General features: G+C 29.4%; 1 protein-coding gene across 1 annotated transcript; it reads right to left on the bottom strand.

Annotated features, from left to right (window-relative positions):
• Positions 1–11824: 11824 nt before the first annotated feature.
• Positions 11825–14108, bottom strand: LOC149061342 (uncharacterized). The gene is made up of 7 exons (XM_089214951.1): positions 14092–14108; positions 13780–13997; positions 13466–13663; positions 13221–13370; positions 12750–12905; positions 12334–12350; positions 11825–12085 (listed from the first exon to the last, which is right to left on the bottom strand). The coding sequence occupies exons 1-7, from the start codon at positions 14106–14108 to the stop codon at positions 11825–11827; spliced, it is 1017 nt and encodes a 338-aa protein (XP_089071077.1).
• Positions 14109–14231: the final 123 nt, after the last annotated feature.

Here is a 14231-nt window from a genome sequence, read left to right as displayed (position 1 = left end):
CCGCTGTGAGATGTCATCATCATTCTTACACGTCAGCTGAACACGTCTTGTTCCGTTAGTTTAAAAATCGGTGTGGATAGACATTTTTTTTTTTCTTATTTATTTGTATATTATTTTGCGACTACAGTGAGCCATTGGGAAGGGGGTGTAGGTGAGTTTTGGCAGAGGTTTTTATTGGGACACCCAGGTTTCTGTCATGCCCCGGAGTGGGGGGATGGCGACACTTGTTCTCCAGACACCGTGAATTGCCCGAAGAAAAATGCCGCCCGCTGGTCGAGGATCGAACCCGGTCTGGCTGAGCCACAGCCGACGCGTTAGACCGCTCGGCCACCTCATCCCCCAACTATTTTGTATATTTTCAAACTATTTAAGAGTACGTAACAGTGGTATTTGTTGTCTCCGTCTTACCAGTGCGTAATATAGCAATTTTACGCTCAGCAGAACACTTGTAGGTTGTAGCTCCTTTAGTTTAAAAATTACAGTGAATCGACCTATTATGAAATTTGATGGTAAGAACATTGATATTAGGAAAAAAAGTCCGGGAAAAAAAGTCTGAGGAAAAAAATTCCGAAAAAAAAGTCCGAATAAACGGAAAAAAAACCCAGAAAAAATTTTTTAAAAATAATATTATTTATTAAATTAGTATATATAAGACATAAAAAACATTATAATATGTTTTCTTTACAAATTACACATTCACACAGATCGGAACATGATAGTAAAAATCAGTATTTTTATTATGTGTAGTTGAAAAGTGGTAGGTATTCAAAATGTACGCAAGGTGAGTGGCGGAAAGGGGGTATGGGGGGGGCTAAGCCTCTCACGGGTTTGTGTTGATTAATTGTGCACTTGGAACGCCGTTTTTAATTCGTTGGATTGAGCTCCTCTAATTAATTTTTCCCAATTCGAGCACTGACTATATTATAAAAATAATAAATGATTGAACACAAATAAAATAAGTTATCACTTATCACTTATCCAGACGGTCAGTGATGGAATACCGTCTATGATTGTCGATTGCCTGATTATAATAATTGTATTTATTCATTATTGTTATTTCTATAATAGAATGTCAATAATTCATATTCCTATTTCTATAAAGTATAAAGGGCGCATAATCTATTCTCAGAAGCAGTAGCGTAGCCAGGATTTTTACAAGGGGGGGGGGGCAAAAAAAAATTTAATAAATAACATTAAAATTCAATATATTTCAAATAACATTAAAATTCAATATAGGTATATTATTATAATTTGTTGTCGTACAGCAAAGAATATAACTAAATTAGGTAGCTTGATGATCAATGAACATACATACCAAAATGTGTGTATCCTTTGCAATCAAAGAATGAAGGGTATCAGGCAAGTCATATTGATTAACAGAACTAACATTAGTAGAGTTTAATTTGTTTGTCATTAAAGCATTCAGAGCAGTGTTATTTGATGAACTTATATCCTATTATTTAAACAAAACCAATTACCAATATTTAAAAAAATAATAATAACAAATGTAAACAGTATAAAGGTACCACATTTATTTTCTTACCGAAATTAGAATTGAATCATTGGAACTCACATCGTCTTGTTTCTGTTTTTTAAAGTTATTAGAATTATTAAAAATTGAAAATAATTTCCGTTTTGAATTTGAACTAGCCATTTCTAATACTTTACTTAACGTTTGACCGGCAAGGTATACGAATCTAACATTCTAACCACGATTTAAGATATACAGGTTACACATTGGCCTATGATATAATGTATTATTTTATGCCGTCTAACTGAGTCTCTAAATCAGCTGTGGAACTACTGACTGGCACTATCTAGCGGCATTTAGGTGGAAACTCAGCAAACCAAAACGTACTATTTAAAATATTAATAATAATAATAATAATAATAAAATTAATTATTATTATTATTATAGCACGTAATATTGCACGTATGAAGTAGTAACGTGAACGGTCGTATAGTAATTTATTAGTAATTAGTAAACTCGTAAATCATAATGTAGCATTTACTCACTTATTCTAGTTATATAATATGTATAGGTAATGTTAAATAATACCACCTTGCTTGGTTTCCTAAATTATAATTTAAGAATAAAAAGCTTATATCTTTTACTATTACTTTTTTCCTATTTTCTGTTTCTATTTTTTTACATGGCATTTCAGTCAACATTGATGAAACTTTAGGAAACTCATTTCCAACAATTTTGTAATATGAGTGATCATCTAACTGTACATCTTCATTTGCCTTTTCAAATATATATTTTTTTAAAAAACAAGATATTACACCTAGTAGGTACCTATATACATTTATTTTAAAACATGGGTACAAACCTTTCTTTTTTTTGGTGCAATAGCACAATCAGCTGATAATGAGTTTATACTGTCACTACAGTTACTATAATATATAATATGAATACTCATAATATGATATACTCATATTCATATTATATAAATCATTATTTTCGGTATTATAATATGCCATGTCTAAATTGTCTGTACCATCTACCTGTTTATTCAATGATTTCAATGTAATAAAACAGTTTTATTGTTATTGTAAAATAAGACTAAATAATGCATACCATAACATTAGAAGTAGATAGATGCATTATTAAATAAATTTTGGTCAATAGGTATGGCTCCTTCTCGTAATTTAGGTCTTTTGTAACATATCTAAGAGATAATTTAATAATATTTAAAATTACTAAAACCCTTAAAGTGAACCCATAGATCAATATTGAACTATTGTTGATCCTATCTAAATTATCAAGTATTAGATTAATATTCACTAACCGAAAATTGACTTTGTCCCGACACCCATGTTCTAATTATGTCATCAGTTTTAAAATGTAATTCACAGACTCTATAATTAGATTTCAGCTCTATACCAAGAGCATTTTGCCACAAATGAATAGCATTTTTTGGTACACAAAAAGTACTACCAATTGATGAATTACAATTTGGTACCCAACACCGCATGTTGAATTACTTGAATCGAATCAAACTTAATAATTACACTACAGTGAATTTATGCAAATAGAATAGATCGTGGGTGATATTCAGACATGAGATTATATAAATAATCAGTGGCTCATAAAGATTTAACACCTTTAATCGTTAGATGGCGCCTGTTAGCAATTCCACAGCTGATTTTGAGACTCAGTTTGACCGTCTCCTTATCACATTTCGATGTGTAACCAGTATATCTTAAATCGTGATTCTAACGTCCGTTGTTATCTTTGTGTTTTGTAATCTCTCTAATTTGCTGTTATCAACTTCTACCGTGGTTGGGGCTTATAAAGGTATCGACGGGTTGCCCCGGTATAGTATCGACATAGAACAATAGTATCATTATATGAGTAGAATCATTTCAACAAAACAATATATATATATATTTTTTATTGTAACTCCAAACCAGTATAATATAGCCAAAATTAATTAATTTACATATTATTATTATGTATTATATGATACGGCCAATGGGGGGGGCATGGCCCCTGTGGCCCCCCCTGGCTACGCCACTGCTCAGAAGCGTTTGTTGTAGTGTCGTCGCCGGTTACCGGCGACAGTACGAGACAGTCACTTTTTGGCGTGGTGAGAGAATTTGCGACCGCCGTCACAACGGCATGTAGGTGGCAGCACATTATGGCAATGAAATATCAAATCTAACGACGTGAACGTCCTGTCGAAAAACAAACGAAAAGCAATTAAAAAGTGGTTTTAGAGTAAAATTAGAGTAGTAATACAAATACATAGCTCGATATTAAAGGCAAAAAACCTTTTTTTTTACATTTTTTAAATAACTGCAACTTTTTTACTACTTAAATTTCGAAAAACACCGATGAGATTCCCTCCTAAATATTGTTCTTTATAAATTTGATAATAAGTATTTTTACTCTAAAAACACTTTTTAATGCCATTTCGTTTGTTTTTCGTAGACGTGCTGTTATTACCGCCGATAATGACTAGTGTGACATCCTCTTAATGACCAGACTCGTATTCGATGCGAATACTCGGGCGTGCAATGTGCGGCTCAAACACACATTAATGTAGGCCACCCAAAAGGTTCATTTCCGTGATGTTTAATATTTAAACAAAACAGCAAGGGATGAAGTTACAAAATATTCAAAATTCTGGACTTAAGAGTCATAACTATACACCGCCGAAGAGTTTCGCTTGTATAAACAGATATATGTATATATAATGTTTTATATTAAAATATTCCAATTTTGTTTTATATACGTCATAAGATACTACAATGTTGTTTAAAAATCATAATTCAATTTGCTGTATCCAAATTAGCTTATTTAACCAACCTAATATGGTAAAATTGCTTCCTAAACCAACCAATGAACAAATTATTTTCTTTTTATTATATTACAATATTAATCAATCATACATATTATGATTTATTAAAATTGCATTTTGTGGTATAATTTTAGTTCTTTGTTCTTTAATTATTATTATTCTAACACAAACATTTACATGGAATGTAAACTACTAGTAAATGATATACAAAATAAATAAAAAATAATAAGTCAGAAAATCATATAAAAAATATAGATCTTATATTATTATTTGAGTTGGGTAATAAAAACTAATTTATAATTGTTAAATCTACATTTACTTTCTCATACAATATACCTACTAATTTAAGTATTTGATACATATAATATTATTATTATTTTATTTTGCACTATAAATTAAATTGCAATATGATGTTTAAAATTGAAAAATAATATGTTGGGATATCTATAGATAGTTCATATATTTATAGTGTATCATATTAATAATTTAATAATTACAAAAGACTGAAATATATTTTTGAAGCTGCTATATCATGTTGGCAGTGGCTTGGTGTACTGGTTACTCATCCATTTGAAAATATGCCATTACTGGCATCACTGAAAAATTGAAACAAGTTATTAAATCAACTTTTAGTTTGTTGATTTGGGTACTATTTAAGTGTATTTATTTCTATGATTATATACATTGTATGGGTAATATTGAAATTATGGAACATTAGATGTTGATACGATGATACTCGGTTAGAGCCGTTTGTAGATAATTTTTTTCAACCTACCTATTTGTGTGAAAAAATGTGATATCATCAATTCCACCAAACTATATTTTTATTAAGGTAATTATAATTATAATTGTAATTATAAGCAACTAAATCTCTCCTGTACAAGAAGCTATAAGTGCAGTAGGGTAGCATTTTATTAACACATCATTGGAAGGCATGTTTCAAGTTATATATTTATAAGCTAAATTTTTCATTCTAAATATATACTTAATGTATCATAACTAAATTTGAATTTGAACAAAACAGGTCAAAATTTATTTTGTTGGATCCGAGAACATACTTGATGGTATTTGAGTTAAATAAAACAAGTAAAAATGTAGTTAGGTATCCTAAATTCTAGGACAAGGTGTTAAGGTATAAGAATATTGTCATTTTAAAGATTTAAAAAATGCAATTATTTTTACTATTAAAAATAAACTATATTGAACTGTGTTTATAAATAGTTATGCAAGAAATCACAATAACGTCTAAGTATCTAGTTCTATTTCAACAAATTCCAAGGAATTCAAATGCAATCCAAGACCCTTACAAGCCACCCATGACCTATTTAAAGTATGTAGGTACTTACGTAGATCCAAATAATAAGAAAAATAACTAACATAATATAATGTTTCCGGTTTTGGAGTTGTAGTTGTGGTTGTAGTTGTAGTTGTAGTTGTAGTTGTAGTTGTAGGCCTGGAATTTATACATATTAATTAGTTAAAGAAAAAATTATATAAGTAATTTGATAAGTAGTAGAATCTTAGATAGATACATTTCTATTAAACTAAGTTTGAACTTATTATTATTAAGTCTGTAACTTGTTTATGAAGTTATCCTAATTTTATTTTAATATAAATTTTGTTGAATGGTTAATTTAAGTTGACAATTTTAGATATCTTATTTATGTTATTACATACAATTTAGGTTCAGGAAGGCAATAATGATCTTTCAAATATTTCCTGCTGCACGGAGTTATTTTACAACATTCATTAGCGATAGCCCTTTTAGATTTAAACCGGTGACTACCTGAAAATAAAGGTAAATCATTAGCAAAGACAAACATTTTTTAATAAATCCAACTAAATAGAATAGGCTTATAATAAGTTAACTTGATCATCAGATAACCAATTACCATATTTTTTTTTTATATTTTATTAAATTTTAAATTGTTTTAATTACAAACTAAAATATACAAGGAGTAGCAAGGAAAAGGAAGATTAAAACATTTAGAACTCCTAAAATGTTTTCAAACATATTATAATCTGCATATACCAAAGGGGATATTATGTGAGTCTGGTCTTTATAAGACCTTGGTATAAGGTCTTTTTTAAATCTTAAAAAAAAGGTTTGCTTTTTAGTTCTTATTAGAGCATTACGAGAAAACATATTGTTTATTTCTTTAAATCTACATCAGCACACTATGACCATAATGATAAATCAAAATTTCTCAGTATCTTATTAGGCCTGCGCGATAGTCATTCGTTACACTCGATAGTCGATAGTGTCAAAATAATCGATTATTTCGATTATTCGATAGATTTTGAAAACAAAATGTATATTCTTAGTTTTACGATATTGTTTTATTCACCATTTGTCCGAGTTGTGCGCATGGGCGTGGCTTTTGTTTTATAGTATTTTACAGGTAAAAATTATTTAGGTGTAAACTCGTCCTGGATAAAAATGTTTTTATATAATTTTCTTATAATATTTTTAAGAACAATTTAGCATTACCCAGAGGATACCATGAGGAGGCGATTCTCATTATCCTCCAAAAATTTTTTCATTTTCGTAAAATTATTCATTGTATGAAAATCGTTTATAACTGTAAAATGTATTTATGTAAATTTGTAAGTGTAAAAAGTATAAAAATATAATGTATACAATTATTTTTTTAAGTTAAAAGCCATGTGTTTAACGTATTCACTTACTGATATTTCCTTATTTTTTTTTTTATATTTCGTAAGTGTTCCTTCTAAGAGTTCCTTTTTTTTTTTGGTGCATCTAGGCTGTTGATCAATTTAATGTACGTTTCTGTTTGTATTTCCTTTAATTTCGCAATGACGGAATATATATTGCGGTGAGTGGAATTGAAACTTGAATTAAAATGAGCATGAAATTTATCGGTAAATATTATCAAAGATGCCGAGATTACAACTGACCTTTTTTATTACCTGAAATTTCCGGGCCGAGTTTACATCAAAAAAGGTAATCGTGGGCCCAGTTTACATTTGTCCGAATCGAGTATAGAGTTCGTTGATTTTACAATTAATATAAGCTTTATGGCTAATTTCGACCAATAGACGATACTATTATAATTAAGAATATGGCACTATAGAAAATTATATTCACGTGGATCTTCGTTGTAGCGGCCTTTGCAGATGATTCAGATGAAAGCTCAACTGCGAGATTTGATCCACAAAACCTGAACGGAACTTCCCAGTACGAACTATAACGTTATTTAAAAATTGAAAACTAATTTAACTGTAATTTTCCATCAGAATTTACATAAGTACATACTAATTGAATGTAAATCTTTACTTCTAAATAAATATATTATATGTTTTGTTTGTGAAAAATATTTACATACAACAATATAAGATATTTAACTATATAACTCAATAAATAAAAATATTTATTCAATATGTGTCTTGAATTAATTTTATATTAAATTTTACCATTAAAATTACCTAACAATAAGACCAATAAGTAGTCTGTTGACAGTGTATAAGTATAACATACCTTATTAGAGGTGCAATGTCCGTGTAGGATATAGTAGATAGTTTGATTTATCTGGTAGAAGAGTAACAATAATATTGGACGAACACTGCAGTTAAACTGAATTGTGATCATTCGTAGTATGGTGTAGTACTGAGTCCTGACGCAGCTCTCACCTAAATATATCAAGTTATTATAGATTGAGAAAGTAGTGAAAAGGAGGGGATTGGTAAAACCACACATCTGTATGTGGTGAAAAGGTACATTATAGGCTATAGGCCATGAGTTCCCAAAGTGAACTATCCCCCCTCCCTGTTGATGATTCTGAAATTCAAAGAGTCTGTGTCAGCAAACAAAATTGTGAGTGCATACAATATAAATAGGGGTCTATGAGAATTATTTAGTTAAAATTCACGTATCGTAATTTATTCGATAAACAGGTATGTGGCGATATATAACTTAACCTAACAATAAACAATTTTGTCGATAATAAGTAATGAGTCGATGGCAAATATTGAAGTGTTAAGGCAAGATTAAATTGCATGGTAAAGTTAAAGGCTCATACATATATTTTATTTAGAGTGGAATTTATCAGGAATATCCATAGTTATATCTAGGGGGGGGGGGAGGATTGGGACCAAGGTTCCCCAGAATTATTTTTGCCTACATCGCCGTTCAGATTAATATAATATTGTACTTATCATATTAAATTTGACGTGGTGAATGACAATATAATATTATATCCCTTAATAATATTATAGTATATACCTACCATAAATATTATCACTTTTGTATTTATTTATCATAATTGTATTTCACGTCCGAACATAATAAATAATAGCTACCTATCATGCTTCTGAGCAGTGTTTTAGTACTTTTTAGAGATTAAAAATCGAAAATTTTAAGTTTTTTTTCGTAATAATGAATGGGATAAAAAATATAAGGATATTCTAAAATTTGTAAGCATTGCCAGTTTTTAACTAAATTTCGTACTTCGTAAAAAACTAAAATGTTTTCGATGAATTTTTTTGTTTACCTAAAATAAGCAATTTGGCAAAATTCGCAAAAGTGGAAGTGGTGGGGAGGTATGTGAGGTAGAGCTCCTCATGAAATATTACATTAACAATTTTAGAGGGTTTTCAACCACTTTCCACAAAATATTTGATCACCCTATGCCTATAGGATTATCACAAGAAAATTTGTTTTAGTTTTACTGCTATAATACCTCATGGAAAAAGGTTTCAGATCATTTGCCAATCTTATAAAAAAAAAAATAATTGGAAATAATATTTAAAATGTTTAATCAATTCATTACACTCATTACTCTAATTAAAATTAAGGTATAAATAATACATTATTGCATTTGTAAATTTTAACATTGTTAAACTTTTGAAAGTCTGATACCTGGATTTTGTGGTGTAAGAGTTATTAAGTAAATAATTAAATTCTATTATAGATAGATAGGTACTGCCTAGCTACGCAATACTGTTATCTGCAGTGAGTCTTATTAAAGCGTAGTGAATGTCTTATCCCTACTTAATTTTTGTTACTATACGTTAGAATAGATTGTTTGTGTTTGCAACACGATTCGTGTACCTATTTATCTTGTGTTCTGGATCTGGATGATGTCGATTGTATTTTGTACAATATGCATGAAAGGGGTACTGTGTAGAGTAGTTTTATGTGTTCTTATAGTGCTATTATTATTCTCTCTTTGTATAATTTTTTTATCTATGATATTTTCATTGCTTAATTACAAGTTATTTGTTGAAAACGAGTAGGTTATGCATTTTGGGAGTGCATTATAATATATAGTCTTACATTACGGAGGATAAATTATATGACATTCTTATTTTTTTTTTTGGAAATTATTTTCGATTGCGTCATATTGTAATGGTGTTGTGTAGTATTTTTGGAGTGCATTATAATATAATATAGTCTTACATTACGGAGGATAAATTACATGACATTATTATTATTTTTTTTTTTGGAAATTATTTTCGATTGCGTCATATTGTAATGGTGTTGTGTAGTCTTTCCCATATCGTGTTGTTTCTTTTGCCCAAACATGGTCATAATTTAGAACGTAGACGGTGAAGAATGTTAATAGCTTACTCCGGTGATGCGTCCATTTTGTATATTTGTTGTGATGTAATTGTTTAGGAATGTTGGTAGTTAAATATTTCTTATACCAGGTACCTACTATGTTTTAATTGTGTTTGATTTTCTACACCTAAATATGTTTGTAATTATTGGTTTTATCATTTTATACTTCTATCTATTTAATTACAGAAGTACAGAGAATATTATCTACTTTTTAGTATAATACATGATAATAATCTTTTTATAGGCTATCTGTCTTGTATACTTTTATATTTTTAAAACATTATTATTTGTATAAGTAGCTACTAATTAAATAAAATTTTAAAAAAATAGAGGAACTCACGATCACTAACTCACTTAATCAAATAATGATTGAATTTTGATAGTTCTATGGATAATAAATAATTGTGCATGTTTCTGATTATGTAAATTTTTGTTTTTATGTATAATACATAAATATTGTAACTTTTAAACTTACTAGTTATTAGTATTTAAAGTACCTACCTATAGAAAGAATTCAAAATAATTATATTGTGGTGCATATTCTGTGCAGAAAAATCAAGCATTATTAAAATGCTATACCATAGATTATTAAATTATCAATTATTTGACCATTAATCACTACATCGCGCATGAGAGTTACTAAATTGGCATAGCACATTCCTCTGCCACTTGAAATCGTATGGAGCTTAACTATTTGATGTGGTGGTTACTCATATAGGTTTAAGTAGCTCAGTATGTTTTCAATCAAAATATTTCGTCCTTTACATAGTACCTACTTACTTACCATTCATCAGAAATAAATGATTGAAAATTAACTATAAAGTAAATTAAACCAAATATTTTCTTTTTATTATTAAAATGATAATAAGTGTGGTTTCACATATTTTGTCTCTGGACACTTATATATTGTTTTCTTTTTTGACAAGTCGTTATGTATTTCCCAATACTCTTTAACTCGTATGCAGTGTGCTACGTAAGGTTTAAATAAAAATATATATAAAACGTATAATTTCAAGCAGTGGCGTAGTCAGGGGGAGGGCTGAGGGGGCTGCAGCCCCCCCCCCCCCGAAATGTTAATAAAATTTAAAAGTTATTTCAATGGTCTACAACAGGGGTCTTCTCCAAACTACGGCCCGCGAACAAGTTTTAAACGGCCCGCCGCACCCATAAGACGGTAAATAAAAATATATAGATATCTAAATATATTAGTAATTTAAAAAGTCGTTATCGCGGGCACGTATCATAATTTATGACGACAGACATTGCAATTTCCTTTTATATTTTTAGTTTTAACGTCGATAACGGAGAGATTAGTCACAGCGGTACGACGAAATCATTTCATAACGTTTGTACAGTTACATGTCTGAGTTTGCAGTGCCTTTATTATAAATATTATTCTTTACCTATTAGTTCACCAATTCGACATGTCAGGAAGAGGATTGAAAAGGAAAATAGATTCAGAATGTAAAAAAAAAAAATATTAAAATTACAATGTATATATTATTATCATTTAAATTTATACCAATTATATTTAAGTATATTGCAGACAATATTTTATAAAAAGATTTAAAGTTAACTTATATTTGTATACCTATATTTTCATAAAATTAAAAATTATATGTGTTAGTAAACTTTTGGCCCGCTAAGAGCATTTGATATTTTTTGTGGCCCTTCAATAAAAAAGTTTGGAGACCCCTGGTCTACTATATTCACTCAAAAAGTCTTAAATTGTATTTTACTAATTTTAAATTGTCATCTTTATTTTGTTAGTTTTCTATAGCTTCGGCTGTGCTAATAGGTATTTAATGCACCGCAGTGTAAAAAATTGATCAGCCCCCCCTCCCTGAAAAAAAATCATGGCTAAGCGCCCATTCGGAAATCGACAACGGGTGCAACATTGCGCCACTACTGACTAATACTGGCACATTACTGGCAGTCAGTGTCGTCCCAGAGCTGACGTATGTCTGGGATGATAACGGTTTTCAGTACTGACTTTCAGTGCTGGACCAGTACCGACATTTAGTACCGGAATAGTACTGACTAGCAACTGGCAAATCTTTGCGCGAGTACTGGCTAATGCTGGCATATTACTGGCTAGCAGTGTTGGCACCAGTTCTGGTATATGTCTGGGATGATAACGGTATTCAGTATTGACATTCAGTGCTAGACCAGTACTGACTAAGTACAGACTAGTAACCTGCGCAGTACCAAAGTTGCATAACTAGTGCAGTATAATATACTATTATAGTGGTGCAGTAAAAACTATCCTTACAGGCACAATAGTATTCTGTACTAGTCTAGTGGTAACCATATAGGTACTGAGTACTGACGTAGTTTGATTTTACATGATGGTGCATAACTGGTACAAGTCTGGTATGGTGGTACGTAATACCTATACCTTTTCTCATAAAATTAGTCTATATAATATAAATACTATATTAATACAATTTCTAGTATCATCCCTAAAATTAGAAATTTATTGTGACCATTAGGTATATTAACAGTATTTTGAACTAGATTCTGGATGCTAAATAATAATCAAATTAGTAGATTGTAGTAACTATTAAAATGTTGAAAAAAATTCATAGTAAATTATAAACTTAGCATGTTTATGCAAATAGCTTAAACAATAAAATACTCTTAGTTATCAAACTATTCTTTATTTCTGGGAGTATAATAAAATCTTTAATGTGTAATTTAATGACAACTTAATTTATTCACAATTCTATTAATTTTTATTTTCTGTATTATTACTATTGCTGGATTTCATCATTTTGTAATATTGCCTTTCCTTCTTCCCACCTTCACGGTCTTTGGTACCTGAAAACCATCGGCTATGTAAATACACAAGATTTATGTACCTTTTTTATTGTTGCTTCCTTGAAGTGCATTTAATTTAATATTTGTGGGAGACTGTATCTTTTTATTTTGAAGTTTAATTATTTTAGTAGTTGCTGATGACAAATTTTGATATGTTGATGTAGGTGATGACGTGGTTGATGAACTAGATCTTGTAGCATGGTCTAAAATAATAATTTATCATTAAATAGATATTAATCATGTAATTATGTAAAATATGTTCTTTTCTTAAGTTAAATTAACACAACCTCTTGGAAAAAGGTGAAAATGAAAATTAAGGTAGGCTAATAAGAAATTTAAAAGAAATTTCAAAGAATGTGGAAGTTCTAAAACAAACTGTTATTTTTTGTTATTTACTTATAGATCATACATCTGCGGTAAAATATTTGTGCACAACATATTGTGAACCCTATAAGTTGCCAATGTTTTGTGCCATATTAATATAATATAAGATAAATTCAGTTTAAGTTGTATGTGATAGTAAATTATGTACTTACTTCTGGATCTCTTTAATGATTTTTTTCGAATAAAAGAGTGTGCAATTGATGACCCTGATGAAGTACTATGATCAGATACCAAGTTTTGTTGCATATGGTCATTGGAATGGATACTATAATTGTCGTCTTTAAACATAAATAAACAATAATTTAATATTAATGAATTAATATCTATCTATATATATATATATGTAGATTATTATTTATAATAAATTAATAACCATTTGATTCTACATCATCAACATCACGCTTTTTATTAAAAGAAGGAACATTTTTTAAATGTTTTTTTAGTTCAGCTGCATCTAATTTTAAGCTATCTTCTTCTTCTTTGGAACTGTTATAATCTTCTATATTGCTGCTTTGAACCACTTTATCTGAAAATGCTTTTTCCATTCTTCTAATTCCCTGGTTATAATTACCTGAAACATTAAAATGAACAATATTTATGACTACAATATACAGAATACTGATAATCAGTAACAATTATTTTAAAACCCACATAACTGAGTACATAGTTGTAAATTGTATCACTTACCGGCTTCTTTAATAATAGTAACTTCAAAACTTTTCCAAAATGAGCCATATGCAGCAGATGTTTTACACATTTCATTTAAGTTATTATATTCTTTTTTCCTTGTGGGATATTTACAAAATAGTTGTTTATCATTTTGATATACCCATGCAACGGGCGCAAGATCAATTATTTTTTTTCCGCCTTTAGATTTTTCACTGAATTGTACCACGAAAATTTTACTAATAATTGTTTTGCGTAATTAGTGTATTCAACACATAATTCAGGATTAAAAGTATTCTACATGCAACTACTAGGAGTAAAAAGTGTTGGTACATTTGTTTGGGTAACATTTTACGAAACACAAGTACTCCACAATACAGTAAGAAAAAGCGGAACTGTGTGGCTTTCCAATGACTAAATTCATCAAAATCGAATTTCTTTCTTTGGAACTCTTTAGGTACAAATCTTCCTAG

This window comes from Diuraphis noxia, unplaced genomic scaffold (genome assembly GCF_037042655.1).
Source record: "Diuraphis noxia isolate RWA-SAM2 unplaced genomic scaffold, SU_Dnox_SAM2 contig0001, whole genome shotgun sequence".
NCBI classification, from domain to species: domain Eukaryota; kingdom Metazoa; phylum Arthropoda; class Insecta; order Hemiptera; family Aphididae; genus Diuraphis; species Diuraphis noxia.
This window is presented reverse-complemented; position numbering and strand designations above follow the sequence as displayed.

Bases quoted from the DNA above. Each gene is read 5' to 3' on its own strand.
- LOC149061342 (XM_089214951.1), bottom strand. The intron at 13,664-13,779 runs GTAAGTGATACA...TTAATGTTTCAG, and splicing joins TACTATTATTAAAGAAGCCG to GTAATTATAACCAGGGAATT. The intron at 13,371-13,465 runs GTTATTAATTTA...TTATGTTTAAAG, and splicing joins TGATGATGTAGAATCAAATG to ACGACAATTATAGTATCCAT.